The 20,223-nt window shown below is 35.1% G+C and overlaps 1 protein-coding gene and 1 non-coding gene across 3 annotated transcripts; one reads left to right on the plus strand and one right to left on the minus strand.

Annotated features, from left to right (window-relative positions):
- Positions 1-707: 707 nt before the first annotated feature.
- On the plus strand, positions 708-8,298 carry LOC109165599 (hydroxyproline O-galactosyltransferase HPGT1-like). Of its 2 annotated transcripts, XM_019314442.1 has the most exons (13): positions 737-825; positions 860-988; positions 1,116-1,179; positions 1,452-1,501; positions 1,601-1,794; positions 2,102-2,165; positions 2,278-2,350; positions 6,045-6,168; positions 6,871-6,958; positions 7,035-7,085; positions 7,216-7,287; positions 7,372-7,484; positions 7,883-8,298. In XM_019314442.1, exons 2-13 carry the CDS (start codon positions 873-875, stop codon positions 7,903-7,905), a joined length of 1,032 nt encoding a protein of 343 aa, XP_019169987.1. In that variant the 5' UTR covers positions 737-825; positions 860-872; the 3' UTR covers positions 7,906-8,298. The 2 variants fall into 2 exon arrangements, with proteins under 2 accessions (XP_019169986.1, XP_019169987.1); XM_019314441.1 differs by having other exon boundaries at positions 708-988.
- Positions 8,299-8,419: 121 nt separating this feature from the next.
- Positions 8,420-8,491, minus strand: TRNAM-CAU. The gene has a single exon. It is a non-coding gene; the product is annotated as a tRNA-Met (tRNA).
- Between the last annotated feature and the right edge of the window lie 11,732 nt (positions 8,492-20,223).

Consider the following 20,223-nt stretch of genomic DNA (forward strand, 5'->3'; position numbering starts at 1 on the left):
TAATTTTTATACTGTAGATTCAAATTTATAATGTAAATTCATAATTTATATGCTGCACGTTCATAATTTCTGTACTGTAGATTTATAATTTGATAACTATGTGTTCATAATTTAATAACTATACAGTTTAGAAATTATGAATCTACATTACAAAAATTATGAATCTACAGTACAGAAATTATGAATGTGCAGTATAGAAATTATAAATCTACATTATAAATTTTATAAATCTACAGTTTATAAATCATGAAATTATAGTATAAAAATTATGAATGTACAACATGTCTACCATGCACATGATAGACACGGATCCATAGCATAATTTGCCACTACTAATTATTAACAGATCAAATTTGAAGGATTAAATCTGCATCATAAATTAATTTAAAAAGTAAGTCTATAATATGATTAATATTGAGGGGCTAAAAATGTTATTTTATTTAATGTTACTGATTCTATTACATTGTATTAGTTCATTAAGTCTAAAAATTATTTGAATTCAAATACTCCGTAATTATAAAAATCGCAAGCTGCAGAAAGGTGCATTCTGGCGTGTTCTATTACATGTATTATAAATTCTTACTTTTTAAATTTTACTTTTGATATAGCAGATATTGAGAAGCTATTTTTTTCATATAGATCTCAATATAATTGTTTACATTCAGATTTTGTGTAAAAGTTGGTAGTATGCTACAGTCAGTGTTTACTGTTTACTGTACAGTTTACACTACTCGCCTGTTGGTCCAACTTCTCAATCTCATTGTTCCTTCTCCTCACGTCTCCACTTTAAAGCTGATTCCGGATCGGAAAATATCGAATTCTGGTGCCGTTAAGGAAGATTGAAGGCTAAAACGACGTCGCCGGGGATTGCAATGGCCGGCCGGGGATCCACTAGTCGGGTCTATTCCGGCCCCAGTTTCGGATCTCGAATTTCATTTCTCATGCTCTCTATGTTTGCCGCTATGGCTTCTCTTTATGTCGCCGGCCGGTCAGCTCCCTCTCCCTCTCTCTGTTCTATACACACATAGGCATTGTACGCACATGTATGTATGTATGGACACTATGATTTTGTTTACTTCTAAGGCGATTGATTTGTGGAAATGTGGTGTGGATAGATTGTGGCAGGACGCGGAGAGTAGGGTTTATCTTATTACGGAGCTAGACAGGAGAACTGGTCAGGTATCACTTTTACTGAGTATAAATTTTTTGGTGAAGATATTTTGTGTTCTATGATGATAATCCGTTGTTGTCACTTATTAATAGTAATATACTAGTGTTTTACATTTATTTGTGTAGATAAAACTACTATTTTGACCATGTTTATTTCTCTGCATCCAATCAGATATTCAGATTAGTATTTCCAATAAGGCAATATTTCTGTGGGGATTGACTGTATAAATTTGATAATTTGTTTTGGCAATTCAAATAATGCGGCTGTCATTCCTTTTCAGGGCCATTCAGCTATTTCTGTAGATGATACTTTGAAACTCATTGCTTGCAGGTAAAATTTTTAGTGAATTGCTGTTTTAAATTGTTGGGGATTCTTTGGGACTCATACTATAGAGTATTATAGTTGGGGAAATAATATTTTTTGTGCCAGGGAACAACAGAAGAGGCTAGGTGCACTTCATATGGAGCTTGAAAAAGCTAAGCAAGAAGGTTTTGTGTCAAATCGTGTCCCAGATAATAGTGGGAATCATTCAAAGAAAAAACTTCTGGCGGTTTTAGGGATCATTACAGAGTTTGACCGCAGGAAAAACAGAGAAGCAATTCGTAAAGCTTGGATGCCAACTGGTACAGCACTTATACCTTGTGCCTTGTATTCCTTTGATAATCCTTTAGGAGATAAAAGTCCAGCCACTGCAGTTGATGCATAAAGCATATTTGTTCTCTAATTGATGTGTAATCTTAAGTGGTATAGTCGTCTATCTCTGCAAGACTGCAACATGTGGTTAAGGAATAAGGTTGAGGCATTTATCTCATTGATAGAATGATAGTTGACAGTCTTGACATTTGTCGAAGCAAACATTTGAAAAGATCCAGTTTTATTGGCTAAGTTCATCAATTCTGTATCCCCCTCATTATATGTTATTTTATGCAGGCAGTGCTCTAAAAAAACTGGAGGAGGAAAATGGTATAGTTGTACGATTCGTCATAGGAAGAAGGTATCTGTTATGAAATGATCTAAACAGACAGAGTTAAGAATACTGTATCTTTAAGATGGAAATTGATGTTTCCTTGAAGTATTTTATTTAATTTATTTTGTTCTTCGTACAGTGCAAATCGTGGAGACCATTCAGATAGGGACATTGAGGATGAAAATAGGCACACCAATGACTTCATTATTCTTGTATGTGCAATTTCAACCTGCTATGTTTTGTGGCTTAGTGTTCTTAGACCATGGCATTCTTGTATGGCAAAGCCAAGCAAGATTTTTTATTTTTTATTTTAAATAATACAACACCCACCAACTGACATTTGCAATCCAAATTGCAAATGTTAGCCTTTTTGGCCTCACCTTGCCAAATGGTGCTCTATTATTTATTTATTTATTATATTTAAATATGTTATTATTTTATTGTTATTGTATTATGTAAATTAAAAATAAATTATTACGGAGTATTGAATTACAAAAAAATATTTGTTTACTTTAAAATTTGTATTTTTGCATTTTTTTTAAAATTTATTTTACATAAATATTTGTATATATATTTTTATCTTTGATATAGTTGAAATTGTTTCAAAATAATTTTAAATAATGTATTAATAAATAATTGCAATTTTTTTCATTGATTCATAAATTCAATGCATATAGATTAATTTCATCATACAATTAATCACTTAATAATTTCTTCATTTGCTTCTTGTACAATTTTGTTGGGTTTCATTCATGGTTGATGTATCTAGTTGAATCAACTTGATAATTAACCCTTTTTTTTTGCTTAATACGCTTTTTTTTAAAAGTTTTTTGTTTCTTCTTCTTCATGACATCTACATTTTCCATCTCTATGTAAATTGCCTTTCAATTTGTTCTTCCAAATTTGTAGATGTTGGTAACTGTTTCCTTTTACCGTTACAAGCATCCCTTCCCATGAGATGAGGGATAGATACTCCCACATTTAGGGACTTCACTGGCTTGCGAATATATATTTGATGATAATGATGTATATTTACTTGACTTAGTACTTTTAGTTTGATTTGGACCCTTATCTTTGGCTAGGCCATCATTGATGATCTTGCCTTCTTGGTTACACCATTTCTTTTTATGGCTCTGTTGTTTTTTGTCAACTTCATTTAAACTGCTCACTTAGATGTAAAATTTGTTCAAAACACCCTGTGAACTTTAAAACTGCATGATATAATTTGCCCAACGATTTGCGCTGCATGTTTATTTTATTTTGCTTGCTCACTCAAGTCATGGAAATTGTTATAAAATTCCTCAATGCTTCACTAGAGTATTATCTGTTCTGTTTGATCCTTTCTAACTATAGCATTTTTATTAATATTGAGTCATGCAATACATAGCAACATATCATCCTTGGTTATCAATTGAGTTTTCAGGATGCTTGTAATGGTTTTTGCTGCTGTGTTAACATTTCTTGAGTGGAACATTCAGGAATTTCTGGCACGGGTACATTACTTACAGGAGTAGGGGGAGTATTCCAATATTGGTTCAATGATTGTTGACCAACAATAGTAGAAATTGAATATGATAGATGATAGGTTGGGGACAAATAGTGGTACATACTAGATAAATATGGATAATTGACATTGCTTATTCCAAAAAGAAATGATAGTTGGTCTAATGATAAGAAACTATCTTTATCATCAAATTTACTGTGTTAAGATAGTACAAGTTATAGTTGATCTAAGTTACTGGAGGGAGGTCTTATTTATACTAAAGACTACTGCTAGTGTCATGATGACAGGACATAGTTTAGTAGTGTGGTAGGCGTAGGTCAGCCTATCTTGCTTTACTTAGTGCAAGCGGACCTTGTCTACAGTTTTCCCAACCACCTCTAGTCACTATTATCTATTAATATTTGCATGCTCTATTGGCTTCATCATGATCATTAGATAAAGGTTATGAATATTGGCAGGGAATATTAGTGGAGAATAATACTGTAGAGAATACCAAGCATGTAAATTTTGGTAGAGATAGTTGATAGTTCTATAGGGAATAACTTTGCATATGAATATAGTCTATAACTATTGGTAAGTAAATGCAAATTTTGGCAACTAAGAACATTCAATCCATTATCATTCTTAACTTTACTAACTTAAGAATGGATCTTTCGTGTCCACTGTTCGATCCATTCTTCGATTTCTTAAAATTTTCATCTAATGATTATGATGAAGTCAATCAAAATCCATGACCCCCAATCAATTTTTATTTTCTTTCTAGAATGAGTCGTGCCAATTATTCATATTTACCTAGTATGTACCATTGTTTTTCAATCTATAATCCATCATGTCTAATTTCTACTACTGTTGGTCAACAATCATCAAACAAATATGGGAGTATTATCCCTACTCCAATAAGTAATATACCCGTCTCTGAATTTTCTAAATATTACGCTCAAGAAATGCCAACACATAAGCAAACACTAATTACAAGCATCCTAACAACTTGACGGATAGTCAAAGATAATATGTTGTTACGTAAACTCAACATTAGTAAAGATGTTGTAGTTGGAAATGATCAAACCGACAACAATTTCTAAAGATGCCTTGAAGAATTTTATAACAATTTTCGTTATTTGAGTGAGCAAGCAAAAAGAAATAAACAAGTAGTGCAAAATCATTGGGGCAAATTATCTCATGTAGTTCCGAAGTTGGTGGGGTATTATGAACAAATTTTACATGGGAGGGAGAGTGATTTAAATGAAACTGATAAAAAAAAATAGTCATGGAACTATATCATGTGATTGAGTAAGAAAAATTCATATTTTTGCATGTTTGGGAAGCACTAAAGAAGGAAGAGAAATGTTGTAAACAAGAAGAGAGGGTCATCGATGTTGATTTAGCAGGATAAGGATTCAAAGTGAATTAGGAATACTAGGTAAATACATATCATCATCATCAAGTACATGTTCGTAAGTTAGTGAAGACTGAAGTGTGGGAGTGTCACTTAGGGGAAAAAGGAAACAATTACCAACGTCTTGAAAAAGGTAGATGTAATGAAGTATAAAATAAAAGCGTAGTCAACAAAAAGAAAAAGATCAGAAAATAAGTTAATATTCAAATTGATACAATGAATGAAATCCCAAAGAATTGCACGAGAAGAAAATGAAGAAATTATTAAGTGATTAATTGTACGATGAATTTAATTTGTTTGCATTGAATGTATAAACCAATGAAAAAGTTATGCAATTATTTATTAATATAGTATTTAAAATTATTTTGAATTAATTTCAATTATATAAAAATTAAACAATACACACACACACACACACACACATGCAAATATTCATGTAAAATAAATACAAACAAAAATGCAAAATATAAATTTTAAAGTAAATACTTTTTTTAAAAAAAAGTTTACATAATATAGTAACAATAAAATAATAAAAACATGTAAATATAAAAAAAAAATAAATAAATAAATTGGGCGCGATTTGGAAAGGTGAACATTTGCAAGTTTACAAATGTTAGGTGGTGTTGTGAAATTTTAGAAATAATAATAATAATAATAATAATAATAATAATAATAATAATAATTTTTAAGAGTCTCACATTAAAAAATAAGTGAGAAATATATGGGTTTATAAGGTCATGAGTTAGATTAGCTAATTTATTGGAATTTGGCCTAGGTCAATCTTAGATTTTAACATAGTATCACCTTGTTGTCTGCCAATGGTCTTATAAACTAAAAAGTTCTATCAAAACCTCCTATTATTATTATTATTATTATTTTTTTTTTTTACCAAGTGAACTTTTGTGTCTGCATTCTATGCCAAGCAGTCCCCCAAGATATCTTTAATGGGTTTTGAAACCAAAACATTCAAAATAATAGATAATTGAATATTACTGTTGCGGAGCAGAATGATCATGTGGAGTCCCCCGAAGAGCAAACCAAGAAGACAAAGTTATTCTTCATTCAAGCTGTGGAGAACTGGGAAGCTGAGTTCTATGCTAAGGTCAATGATGATGTCTTTATTAATCTTGGTATGTTGTAGTTCATATACTACACTAACAAAAGTCATCGTCTATTATTATTTCCTGTCTGCAATTCTGCTCAAGGTTTACTAATGAAATGAAAAGCTATATCACAAAGAGTATTTACTGTTTATACACTTGAAATGCTCATTTTGTTTACGAAGTTGTTTTTATTGTGTAAAGTCTTTATATGTTCTTTCAACCAGGAAGAGTTGGATAAACAAAACCTGCAAATAAGAAAATTTGCTCAACTATTGAACTTTTATAACTTCAGATGTCTTAGGACTTAGACTTTTGGAGGAATAGTATTTAAGCTTCTAGATGAAGTTGTACCCTTTATTGTAACATTCTTTTTAGAATGGTAGCCTTAAATATAAAATTGCTTCTTTAAGAAATTGCATATTCCCCTAGAGTTTGTTTTGCTCAACTTCGAAGAGGTGAATGTTGTTGAACCTTTTTTCAGCTCTATACATGTTTTAGCATATCTGATTGAATATGATATGAAGGATTCTAGAATTGAAAATGTTAGATATTTAATGGGGAAATTATCTTCACAGATAGACTTTTTAAAATTTTTTGTGCTCTAAACATGAGGCATATTTGACTGAATATGATTTGAAAGATTCTAGAATTGAATAAGTCAGATATTGCATAGGCAATGCTCTAATAATTTTTTTCTTCTAATCATTAGTCTCTCTCATATTTTTGCAGATGCTGTTGGTGCGGTGCTAGCCAGTCATATGGATAAGCCTCATGCTTACATTGGGTGTATGAAGTCTGGGGAAGTTTTCTCTAAACCGTGAGTTTTGTCTTGATATCTGGTTTGGCATTAATGTATTTAGTGAGACCAATGTTTTACCTTACCCATTCTACAGAGGGCACAAATGGTATGAACCAGATTGGTGGAAATTTGGTGATGGAAAATCGTGAGTACTGTCTAAATTTCCGATTTTTATTTTTGTTCAAAAGATGAATGATGTCTAAATTTCATATAGAAGACAAATATAGTTCTTTATTTTCGTCTCGTTACATGTTTGTGAACCTTTCTACATACAGGTATATCAGGCATGCTTCAGGTGAAATATTTGCCATATCAAAGGCTTTAGCTCAGTTTATTTCCATCAACAGGTGATAGCATTCGGTATGCCTTTTATCCTTTGCATATGTATCAATTGAAGACGAATTATGGATTCCTCTGTCCTTGATTTATAGATCAATCCTTCGAATATATGCCCATGATGATGTGAGTGCTGGGTCCTGGTTCATTGGACTTAATGTTAAACATGTTGATGAAGGGAAATTTTGCTGTTCATCCTGGTCATCAGGTCTGCCTTTCTCTTTTCGTCATGCACATTTGATATTCCCCTTGCTCTTTCACCCACGATTTAGTATTTGGAGTGGTCAACCTTGTCTATTTTTCATGTTAGCTAAATACCGTACCAATTTCCCCTACATATAGGCTTTTCCTTGTGCCATCTTTGCTCAGAAGTTATAAATTCATTAAACATCAAATTTTATAGGTAAACTTATCCAAATAAGAATGCTGCCCCAGCAAGGGTGAATGCATATAAAATACTTATCTACCGCTTTCCCTATATGGAACCGATATTATTACTGTTGTGCCCATGTAGAACCCAATCATAAGACACATTCTCATTGACTGCATTGATTTATTCATATGAAATAATGTTTTATTTGTTGTTTTTGGAACTTGTAATGTCAGGATCTGTATGTGGTGCTGTGTGATTTAATGTGCCTACACACTTCAAAGATTCCATATTAAATGTCAAGGCAGATATGAATTTACTCCAATTCATTCATTACAATGCAACTTAGAAGGTTACAACAAGCTCGTGGTAAGTTTTGATTGTCAAACAAAACCCATAGCGTAAATATTGATAGAGGACAGGCATTGGTCTATGACGAGGCACATCGATTTGCAATAACAGCTTGGCCCCAGTTCTTGTGGAAAGACTTGATCTGATCTTGGTTCATTTGTAAATGAATTGTGATACACTGAACTTAACCGAAGAGTTCATGCAATGTAATTTAACTTGTGATGAATGGATATCACAGTGCCTTTACTGGTTTTCCCCTTTTTTGTAGTCACTATAATGAACCCTAATTCTAGATGGTTAATTGAGTGGTCATAGATGGAACTTACAGGAATGAGATGGATATCATATGGTGCTTGTTTGCAATGAACACTTGGTTCTGGTAGGATGTTAAAAGGGTGCAACAGGGCCAGTGTAAAAAAGAATATCAGAGCCAAGTTTCGATCTTGGGACCTATGGGTTATGGGCCCATCACGCTTCCGCTGCGCCACTCTGATTTGTTGTTTTAATTTTCGTAAATGTAAATTACAAACTCTCTATAATTTTAAGACCAAAAACCACCTCCGCGAACCTGAATTCATGCGTTCCCTTTGCCCTACGCTTAGTTATGTAATATTTTATATCATAAATATACTACGGAGTACTTTATTAAGAATAATTACCTGGTTATAATAAATGATTGTAAGATATTTTACACATTTATAATAAAATAAATAAATATAATAAAAACAAATTAAAATCATGCCCATAAGTGATTGATTTTTATGTCGTATCAATTTGTGGACATTCTGGAAGGGGAAAGAGATCTTTTCAGAAGCACTTACCAAACCATAAGAAGCAAAACTCATCACATCACATAACCTTATCTTATCTTATATTATATGTATTCTTACTTATTATTATTTTTTTAATTTTATACTAAAAGTGATACATATATTCAACCTGATGATTGTTATTTTATATAAACAAATTGGTCATAATTTTCATTTTATTTTATTTTTTCTTCAATAAAATTTAGATTTTTTTTTTTTTGGTGAGCAACATACCGTTTCGGCGACGACTATCTAATCCTTCTAAATCTTGCTTTTCCTGCATCAACTAGAAGAAACTCATTTATTACGTCAGGTGAATCTTCTAAAATCTTAGCTCCCAAGTGATTGTTTGTCCAAAAATTGACTAGATAATATAATCCGCACATTTGTTCCCTCCCTCAGGATGAGATAATTTGAATTTCATTCAACAAACAATTAAGATAGAGATTACAATACTAATAGTCTAACAACTCCTATCAACTAGGAAACCAACACAAGACTAGGCCTACTGTAAAGACTAGTGAACATAACAGAAAATATTAAAGTGACAAATAATAATATTGCTAACACACCCCCTCAAGCACAAGGGTGGTATGCCACAACATTGAGCTTGTCACATAGCGCTGCAAAGCGCGGCCCTGGTTGCGGCTTTGTGAAGATATCTGCTAGCTGGTCTTTTGTGGAGACATAGTTAACCGTTAACTCTCCGGAAGCTACCTTGTCGCGGACGAAATGAAAATCTATCTCCACATGTTTGGTCCTGGCGTGAAAAACTGGGTTAGCACACATATAAGTCGCGCCTAGATTATCACACCAGAGGGTCGGCGGAACGCTAGTGTGTAACCCAAGTTCCTGGAGTAACGACACAACCCAAGTAACTTCAGCTGCCACATCCGCTAAGGCTTTGTACTCCGCTTCAGTCGATGAACGAGCTACTGTGCGCTGCTTCCTGGATAACCATGAGATTAGATTGGATCCCAAAAACACTGCGTAGCCACCAGTGCTCTTTCTGTCAAGAGGGCAGCCTGCCCAATCTGAGTCGGAGTAAGCATGTAGAGAAGAGGACTCGGAGACAGTGAGTCGTAAGCCGTAGTCTAGAGTACCCTTGATATACCGGAGTACCCTCTTAACCAACCCCCAATGATCAGCTGTTGGTGTGTGCATAAACTGGCACAGCCGATTCACAGCAAAAGATAAGTCTGGCCGTGTGATAGTTAAGTACTGTAAAGCACCCACCACACGACGATACTGGGTTGGATTATCATGTGGCTCAGCAGTAGACGAGACAGGCTGAGTAACTGCAGCCGGAGTGGCTAACGGCTTACAGTCAGTCATACCAGCTCGACTCAGAATGTCCTTCATGTACCTGCGCTGGGATAGCATGAGATCAGTGTCAGTTTTGACAGTCTCAATCCCAAGGAAGAACCCGGGCGTTCCAAGATCCCGAATCTTGAATGTCGATGATAGACGATCCTAGCAGAGAAGTGATAAGAGACGGATTATTGCCCATCATAATAATATCGTCGACGTATACTAACAAGTATACTCGTGAGTCAGCCATGGAGTAATGAAATAGGGAAACATCCGTCTTGGATGATGAAAAACCTGCAGAAAGTAAGTAGTCATGTAATCTCTTGAACCAGGCCCGTGGAGCTTGCTTAAGCCCATACAAAGACCTTTGTAGATGACACACGTGATCTGGGTGTGTCGGATCTTCATACCCAGGAGGTTGCTTCATATATACTGTTTCCGCTAAGTGCCCATTCAGGAAGGCATTGTGGACATCGAGTTGCCTCAGAGTCCAGCTGCGTGAGACAGCTAGGGAAAACAGTAGCCTGACTGTAGTCGGCTTGACTACCGGGCTAAAGGTGTCGAAGAAGTCTTCTCCAGCCACCTGATTGAACCCTTTCGCCACAAGACGAGCTTTGTATCGCTCGATTGAACCATCGGTGGTGCGTTTGGTACGGAAGACCCATTTGCACCCGATGATGTTCATGTCTAGTTTGGGTGGAACAAGAGCCAAAGTATTGTTATGTAACAGGGCATTGAACTCCTGGTCCATCGCATCACGCCATTCAGAGTGCCCAACTGCCTGTGAATAACAGATGGGATCAGTGGTTACACTGAGAGCTTGAAAACCTTCGCCAGTGCCTCGGGTCATATGTCGAAGCCTCATTGTATGCCCTCGATCTTGAGGCTCGGTCCGTGCAGCCCGCTTTCTGCGAGCCACGACTCTAACTGGTGCTTCAATAGCTAAGGGGGTTGCCTCCTGTGCCAAGGGTATTGGACTCGGTGGCCTGTGTAAACCGGAGTCATTGACAGGTACGGGAGGCTGGTGTGATACAACGGGGCCAATTGCCCAAGGCAAGGCCGGTGGTTCCGGTGTATTTGTATTCTGAGCTGTCAATTCTGAAAAAGGAAAAACAGTCTCATCAAATCGTACATGACGACAGATATAGACTTTCCCACTTGTTAAATCCATGCATCTATACCCCCTAAAGGAAGACGGGTAACCTAGGAAGACACAGGGTGCCGAGCGATAATCTATCTTATGCCGATTGTAGGGCCTAAGATAGGGATAACACCGACACCCGAAGATACGGAGAAAAGTGTATGGTGGTTGAGTTTTATAGAGACGACTGTATGGACTTTCAGAATTGAGTACAGGAGTTGGTAAATAATTAATTAGGCTTGTTGCTGTTTCAAAGGCGTAGTCCCAATATTGTTGTGGGACACAGCCTTCAGCCAATAAGGCCAACCCTGTTTCTACTATGTGACGGTTCTTTCTTTCGACTCTACCGTTTTGCTCGTGCGTGTACGCACAAGACTGACGGTGAACAATACCCAATTTTTCGAATGTGTCATGTAATTTACGGTACTCCCCACCTAAGTCAGATTGAACAGATTTGATAGAACGCGAAAATTGGCGTTCTACCATGACTCGAAACGACTCGAAATTTTTATATATATCAGATTTTACCCGTAAGGGATAAAACCAACAAAAGCGAGAATAATCATCTACAAAAAGCAGAAAGTAACGAAATCCACTAGTAGAGATTACAGGTGACGGACCCCATATGTCCGTATAAATTAAATCTAGCACATTGCTACTTGATAAAGGAACTCTATTTAATGGAAATCTAGACGATTTTCCAAGCTGACACGAGGTGCACAACCCGCCCGGTGAGGTTTTATTTGGTGTGACTGGACACAACTGTAAGACTTGATTCTGGACATGCGCATGGGGATGGCCCAACCTGCGGTGCCAGACTACCGGTGTAGCACGGGATGTGAGAAAAGCAAAATGCGACTGGGAAATAGGAAGCTTGTATAGACCGCCCTCTGTGGACCCTTTAAGCAGAACTGCCTGAGTGACCGAATCCTTCACAATGAAACAATTTTTATGAAACTCAACAAAAACACGATTATCATTTGTTAAACGATAAACAGAAAGTAATGGGACCGAAAGATTAGGAACATATAGGACATTTGTTAAACTGAGTGGTTTAGACACAGATGGTATAAAAGCATGGCCAACTCGTGAGATCGCCAAACCTGCGCCGTTCCCAACATGCAGAATATCACCACCAGTGTATTCATCAGATTGGGTCAGCATAGACGCGTCCGGCGTGGCATGAGCAGTAGCGCCCGTATCAGGAAACCACCCGGAAGCCGATGTGGCAGCCGCCTCTTCTTCACCCGGAACCACCATGTTTGCTTGCGGAGACTGCTGCGGAGCGTAACGCTTATAGCAGAAAGCAGCCGTGTGTCTTTGAGGCCTGCATATTTGGCAACGAGGCGCGCCACCTCTGCCGTTACGCCCGCGACCACCGGAGCCTCCTCTGCCGCGTCCTCCATTGCGTCCGGAATTGTGACTGCCAGAACCATTCCGGCCTCCGTTACCACCTCTACCAGCATAGAACGCCGTTGGAGTTGCATGATCACCAGACGCCGGGTAGTCGTCCGCATGAATAAACTCCTGTGCGCGGAGGAAGTCCGCAATTTGTGGAATGGTGACCGCGTTCCCGGCTGCCGTCAACGAAGAAGCCATCGCCCGGTATTTCGGGCGCAACCCCCGGAAGACGAACATATTCTGTTCGTCGAGTGAGATTGGTCTGCCAGCCTGCGCGAGATCCTCCACCAACAATTGCGCACGCCCAAGATAATCAGATGAGCTGCTGCCTCCCTGTCGCAGACCATGAAACTGACCGAGTAGGCCAAGAGTTCGTGCACGGGTTGAACTGCCGAGTCCCGCGCTAATGGATTCCCAAACATCTTTAGAGGTGGATTTGCCAACCGCAAGATGCATCACCTCATCCGAGAGGGATGAGATGAGAAGAGACAGCAACGTCTGGTCCTATTTGATCCAGGCTTTATAAGCCGGATTAGGAGCCGGAGTGGAGGTGGATGTCGTGGATTTGCCTGTTACCGGAGCGGCATCAATCATTGGTGGTGGACATGGAAACTCGCCATCCACATACCCCATGAGGTCCTGACCACGCAAGAAGGGAACTAATTGAGTTCTCCAGAAAAGATAGTTACGGTATGTAAGTTTTATCGATATGAAATGATGGGCACCGGAGAGGGTATTTTGGTTAGTGGTCGGAGAGGGAGTGCCACCGGCAGAGATGGAACGCTCAGAGGAATTGGAAGACATGGCGTCGATCGGCCGGATTGTTTACGAAGAGAGAGAGGCGATCGGATTGTTTACGGGGAGAGAGAGGCGATCGGATTGTTTACGGGGAGACACTCAGCACGTGAGTGAACACCACGCAATCATAACTTTTAGCAAGGAATTTGCAGTCCATAATTACGGAGGAAAGAGTTTCCCCTGCTCAGAACTCTCATTCATTACCTCAACAACAATTTCAAAATCTAGTTCAATGCAAAATTTATGAAAGTCCCATTCTATTAGATATGTAATGAAAATTTTACTCATTGATATTGTGCTTATCATTCTCTTGATCTTAATTTCATAATAAAACAAAACCATATTGGAATATATTCATTATAAAGATGATAAAATTCAGAAATTTATATATTTAAACTACGAAGAGGTCCGTTGAATAAAGAGAATTTAAACAAATAAAGAAATAAATTGAAAAAAAAAAACAAATAATAATTAAAAAAAAATAGAGAAACTATCTATGTTCATTCATTTACTTGCTCTGATACCATTTTAGTGTCTTTGTTCACAAATCATAAAGGGTTACATTTAAATTTTTATACAAAACTCTAAAGTGATACAATAGCTTGTCATGATCGTTTTCATTATATTTAATATGCGTTATTTTCGATAAAATTGTTGATAAAATTTTCATAACATCTTGGTATATGTTGTTGCTAGTAGAGTTGGTGATAAGGATTATGACTTTTATTTTGTCTTCTTTTGAGACAGTTCTTTGCTTTGAATAAGTCCATCTGTTTTTGTTATACCTTCTAGCATCTTGTGTTATAATCTTTCGTGCTTTCTCCCAACTCATCTTTAATAAAAAATTTACTCGTTGATAGTATAATTATCATTTTCTTGATTTTATTATTTTCATAATAGAACAAAACATGACACATGATTTACATCCCACATGGTTTGATCCAAGCATGTAACCTAGAGATGGAGGTGAAGCATGTCAATGATGGACAAATGAAGGGTAACACTCATTAAAATCCAAACCTTGATGACATTCTTATCTACTCAAAGTACTTACTATATATGATGATCTGAAAGGGTCCCATAAACCCAAATCCTTACTAATATGGTCTGCTTGCTTTTAAGTTTCCACCTAATTTAAGCGTGCTTCCAGTGATGTGTTGGTTGCTCTTTGTTCCCTTCTAGCGGATTAATACAATTATACAAATCACAACCATTATATCGTGGACCAAGCGCAAATTGTGGATCATGTCCAAACAGTTAAAGATAGTATATACCTTCAGTTAACAAATTATATATGTATACATATTGCAGATGACATATTAGCTATCTTCGGTTTATTTATAAGTACATAATCAGTTAAATTAAGATACGTACTAGGTTAACTATGGTACATTATATGGACCATGATCCACAATGCGCATAGTAAATCCTGGTCCACGATATAATTTGTGTACAAATCACGTGGTGTAATACTCTATTAAAGAGATTTAGATTAGACTTTCATAAGAGTTAAACTTTAAGAGTAACAACTAGAAGTAAATTAAACTCAATAATTAGAGTTCATTAATACTTTGTAACAACATTTTATTTGCGGTTATAGAAAGAAAATAAGTAATTTAGAAATTTGTATATATCGCTTACAAACATTCAACACGCATAATCTTATCTTTATAATCACAATCAGTTCAACTATTGCATAACTTACAATTACAATTCGACAACTCTTGATCCTATTATTAACAATTTGAGATAGAGAAGAAGCTGTTAAAATACTCCCTAAGGTAACTTTAGAACTTGATGGCTAAGGCTGAAGTTACCCCTGCAAGTGTACCCATTTGCAATCTTATTTGGCATGTCACATGGAATTATTTTTTATTATTATTATTTTTTTTTGTTATATGATGTGTAATGCAAACTTGCATCTTTTGCAAGTTTGCAAAGTACAAAGAAGGCTGCCGAATGGCAGCCTTCTATTCGGCAGCCTTCTTTGTACTTTAGTATTGCAAGGCAGCATGGCTGCCTGCAAATCTGTACTTTTTTTTAGTTTTTCTTTTTTTTTTTTTAATTTTTATATATATCATATAAAATAAAAGTGGGATCCATTTTTGAGAGTGGGAGATGTTTGCAGGGATAAGGACAACCTAATATGCTAAATGTACTTGTGATCTGACTAAAAAGCTTAAAGAGGGATATGATTCATTAAACTTAATTTACTTCCTGAGCACTATAGAGCCTCGAACACTCCATGCATTATTATACTTGAATTGTTTTAAGAGCTTCTTATTATCAATACAACATTCTTTATTCTACAACACTCTTTAGAAAAATGTTCTTCTCTTTCACTAAACTCACTACATAATATCACATTAATTAAAAAAAAAAAACTCTTTATATTTATTGATTACTTATAGATCAAATTAACTTGTTTTTCAAAATGTTGAATCTCCAACCCCAAACCCCCTACACCTTGGACTGACAGAGCATTTGAGAGGATGTAAATCACGGTAATTTAGTGGCCTGGCTCAACAGTCAATGCCAAATACTGGTGTGCACAATGAATCTGTCTACTTTGAACATAATCCTCATACTGTCGCTGTCAAATTTTGAACATTGCTATCTTCCCCCAAACACTACCTACATACCTATAAATTAATTGATTATACCATAAGTTAATAAAGAGTCACATAATAATCTCTCTCTCTCTCTCTCTCTCTCTCACACACACACACACACACACACACACACACACACACACACACACACACACACACACACACACACATATATATATATATATATATATATATATATATATATATATATATATATATATATATATATATATATATTAAAGTATTCAATAAAATAAATAATAACACATCAAGTAATATTTATTATATATTGATTTTTGTATGAGAATGAAACATAGCTTACAACCATATTTATTTAGAGCATTCACATCAGTTGGGAGATTTGAGAAATAATGTAAGAGTGATTAGGAAAAAGAAAGTGGGAAGGGGAGGAAAAAAGGGGGGAAAAAAATAAAACTAAAATTTTAAAAAAAGAAAATAAATAAAATAAATGAAGCGTCAGGCACGCTGACGCGTCACACGGGCGCGTGCACTGCACGCGCCAGTGTGACCACATGCTGTGCGCGAACGCGCACAGCTTGTGTTGCTCTTTTTTTTTTTTTTTTTTTGTTTTGTTTTGTTTTCTGCCATTCTTCCCAAATTTGCAGAACAAATAACTTGCTAATTAACCCCACCCCACATCTATAAATAACCCCACCCAAGTTATTTATTCTTACATTAACCTCATATTATGCTCTATTGTGGTTGCTCTTAGAGTCCCTTTTCCAAGAGTCGTTATGCTGTGCACCCGTGTGTACCATGTATGATGCACACAAAAGCAAAAACGACATCGTTTTGACGTCCACTTAAAAAAGAAAAAATTCAGAATTGCATAACTATACATCCAGAATTGCATAACTACACATCCATAATTTTATTACTATACCTCCAGAATTGCATAATTACACATCCATAACTTCATAACTATAAATCCAGAATTGTATAACATCATAACTATATATTCAGAATTGCATAACTACACATCCATAATTTCATAACTATAAATCTAGAATTGTATAACTATTATCCATAATATCATAACTATACATTCAGAAATTATGCACAACATAATGTTGTTGACGGAAATCGAAACTGAATTTTTTTTTTAAGTTGGACGCGCGTTTTTAGTCAAAACGACGTCGTTTTTGCATCCATTTTCCCTTTTCCAACAATATAAATTATTATTATTATTATTATTATTATTATTATTATTATTATTATTATTATTAGAGCAAAGCCCATTAAGTTTCCAACAATATAAATTCTCTTTCATTTATTTAAATGGGTTGCATACTTGCATCGGTTGATGAGACCTTGAGAAGCTAAACAGATTTAAAATAATAATAATAATTTGAAGAAAGTCACAATGCAAGTGATCCTGTTGAGAAGAAAACCAAAAGTTTGGGAACAAGAAAACCAAAAGTTAATCTTATCACATTATCTATAAGATTTAAAAATCTTATTTTTGTTTTGAATTAGTTGACTTTATTCTAAATTATATTAATTTATTAAAGTGCAAAAATTAAAGCAATAAAAAAATTACGAGTGAATTCCATTTTTGGTCCTACTGTTATAGGGACGTTTTCAATTTCAGTTCACTTTAATTTTTTTTTTTGTCACTTTACAACCACTGTTATTGAATGTGTTCCACTTTTAGTCCACCGTTAATATTTTCGTCAAGAGGCCGTATAATCAAAGGGTATTTTGGTCTTTTTATGTTTGTCTCTTCTCTTTTAATCCAGGCGCTTCGTCCTCCTCCTCCGATATTCGAAGATGGCTCTTCTAACAACGAGAATAGGAAGCCAAAGCTACGTCGTTTCGTTCGTTCCAACATGGGCCGACGAGGTTTCTTAGGTTTTAGGTTTAATGTTCTCATTTCTTTAGTCAAACATAGTCTTGGATGAGAAGAAAGGTCAAAATACCCCTAGATTACACGGCCTCTTGATGGAAATATTAACGGTGGGGCTAAAAGTGGAACACATTCAATAATAGTGGTTATAATATGGCAAAAAAAAATTAAGGTGGACTAAAATTGGAAACGCCCATATAACAGTAGGACCAAAAATGGAATTCACTCAAAAATTACACAGAGAATCTAAATTGACAATCATACTTGATAGTTGATACTATTATGTATAGCATATATATATGATTGTATCATGTAGTTTTAATATGGAATTAATTTGTTTTTTGTTCTAAATTTATAGGTGACATTTTACTTTTAATTTTTTTTTTTTCAAAACATCACATATTGGTCCTAGTATTTTTATGGCATAATCATTTTTTATCTCATACATGTCAACAAACTTATTTAAATTGCGTTAAATATGTGAACATTTCAGTCTATTTAGTTCTAAGTGTTAATTTTTTTTTTTTTTTTAATTCTAGATTTATATTTGTCGTTCGATCATTCTATTGTGGCAGAGGCGCGATTGCAATTGAAAAGACATGAGACTCTTCCCGTGAATTAGAGATTTTGTTCTATATATATAACATGTTTTTTGCCAAATGATAAAACAATGATCATGCCACAGTGATACTAGGACAAACAGGAGATGCATGTTTTGAGAAAAAAAAAAAAAAAAACTAAAAGTAAAATAGAATAAGAAATGAAATTAATTCTTCTAGTATGATTTTCAAATTCCAATCGAACATATAATACGATGATGCATGTCATATATATATATATATATATATATATATAGTATGACCATATTTCTTGTCTCTTGTATTTGTTTTTTCCCCTACGTTAGTTGTGCCGATGATTTTTAAATTTAATTTGCATCATTTGAACAAGAAAACAGTACTTGGTTGTGTGTTTTGTAAGGTGGGCATCAAGCTTGGTTCGTGCTTCAAACTGTTTTGGTTGTTTAGTAAGACTCGATTATATTAGGGTTGTCTTGATCTGTATTACAAATCGACTAGACTATGCGGTCTACGCAAGCCATCATTTTTGACATACAAACTAGCTCAGCCTGATGAATCATAATTTTTTTAAAATATAAAATCAAATCAAATAGTTTATTTATTTGTTACTTTTAGTAAAAATGATCAAATATACCTTTGAATTTTAGTCAATTAGCCGCCTAAATTTTTAAAGGTGCATGCAACAATTCATTTTGATACAATGAAGCCCAAAAATCAGTTAATGACTTACTATTACAGGTCATCAGTAGAGATCCGGCCACCATCCGGTGAAATTTCTGTCCCAAATGCCTTTGTGCAATTAGCACTTTAGCACCGTAAATCTATGTTGATTTACTTGTGATCCAATGCTGGCTAGAGTCACAATGTGGGCTTCACCGAGATCACTAAATCTATGTTGATTTCTCGTAAATCAAATTACAATTAATGGCCCTGTCTGGTATAATAGTTAGCCTATAGGCCAATTTTGATTTATTTGACCATTATTTGACTTGATTTAAAAATCAATACAAGTGTTTGGTCAATTAGTTTTTTTACTCCAAAATGCTAAAATTCAAAAAACTACTCAAATTAACTTTTTCAATTAGTCTTTTAAGAGGAAAAAAAATTATACTAAACAGTCATCAGCTATCAGTTAATTTACCAAACACCCTTCTACCATCAGTTAATGTTATCAACTAGTTATACCATCTAATTAACGCAATCAACTAACAGCTATCAGCTAACAGTGATTAAAAAAAAAAAAAGTAATAACACTGTAATCCAGTAAATAAACATTTGTTAACAATTACATTGAAATGACACTCTCAAATCAGTTCTTACTGTTGCTTTCTCCTCTTCATTTTTGCGCCTGTCTGTATTTTAAACCCCCTTTCACTTTTTTATTCATCTGGTTGTCTGCTTCATCTTTCTTGAAGGTTGTACCTTATTCCATATTTCCCTGATGCCCTTAACCCAGACACGGCATATCCGCATGATCTTGGTTAATGTGTGAATCTTGATGACAGAATATTGCACTACGAGGAAAAAAACACCGTACCTTAACCCAAGATTCTTAATAACTAGAGGAGGACAACAGCTTGTAACATAACATATATGCCTATATTATATAGTCCTCTTGTTTCTATACATGTCTGAAAGATAATAAAAAGGTTTAAAAAAAAAAAAAAATTGGCATGGCGCAGTTACACTGGAAGAAAAGACAGCAGTAG

The sequence above is a fragment of the Ipomoea nil genome, unplaced genomic scaffold (assembly GCF_001879475.1).
Source record: "Ipomoea nil cultivar Tokyo-kokei standard unplaced genomic scaffold, Asagao_1.1 scaffold3069, whole genome shotgun sequence".
NCBI lineage: Eukaryota > Viridiplantae > Streptophyta > Magnoliopsida > Solanales > Convolvulaceae > Ipomoea > Ipomoea nil.

What these genes read in the sequence shown, in the direction of transcription:
- LOC109165599 (XM_019314441.1), top strand. Translation starts at nt 873, where the DNA reads ATGGCCGGCCGGGGATCCACTAGTCGGGTCTATTCCGGCCCCAGTTTC. An exon ending in TCTCTTTATGTCGCCGGCCG is followed by an intron (nt 989 to 1,115) that starts GTCAGCTCCCTC and finishes TGGTGTGGATAG; the next exon opens with ATTGTGGCAGGACGCGGAGA. An exon ending in TGATGTCTTTATTAATCTTG is followed by an intron (nt 6,169 to 6,870) that starts GTATGTTGTAGT and finishes ATATTTTTGCAG; the next exon opens with ATGCTGTTGGTGCGGTGCTA.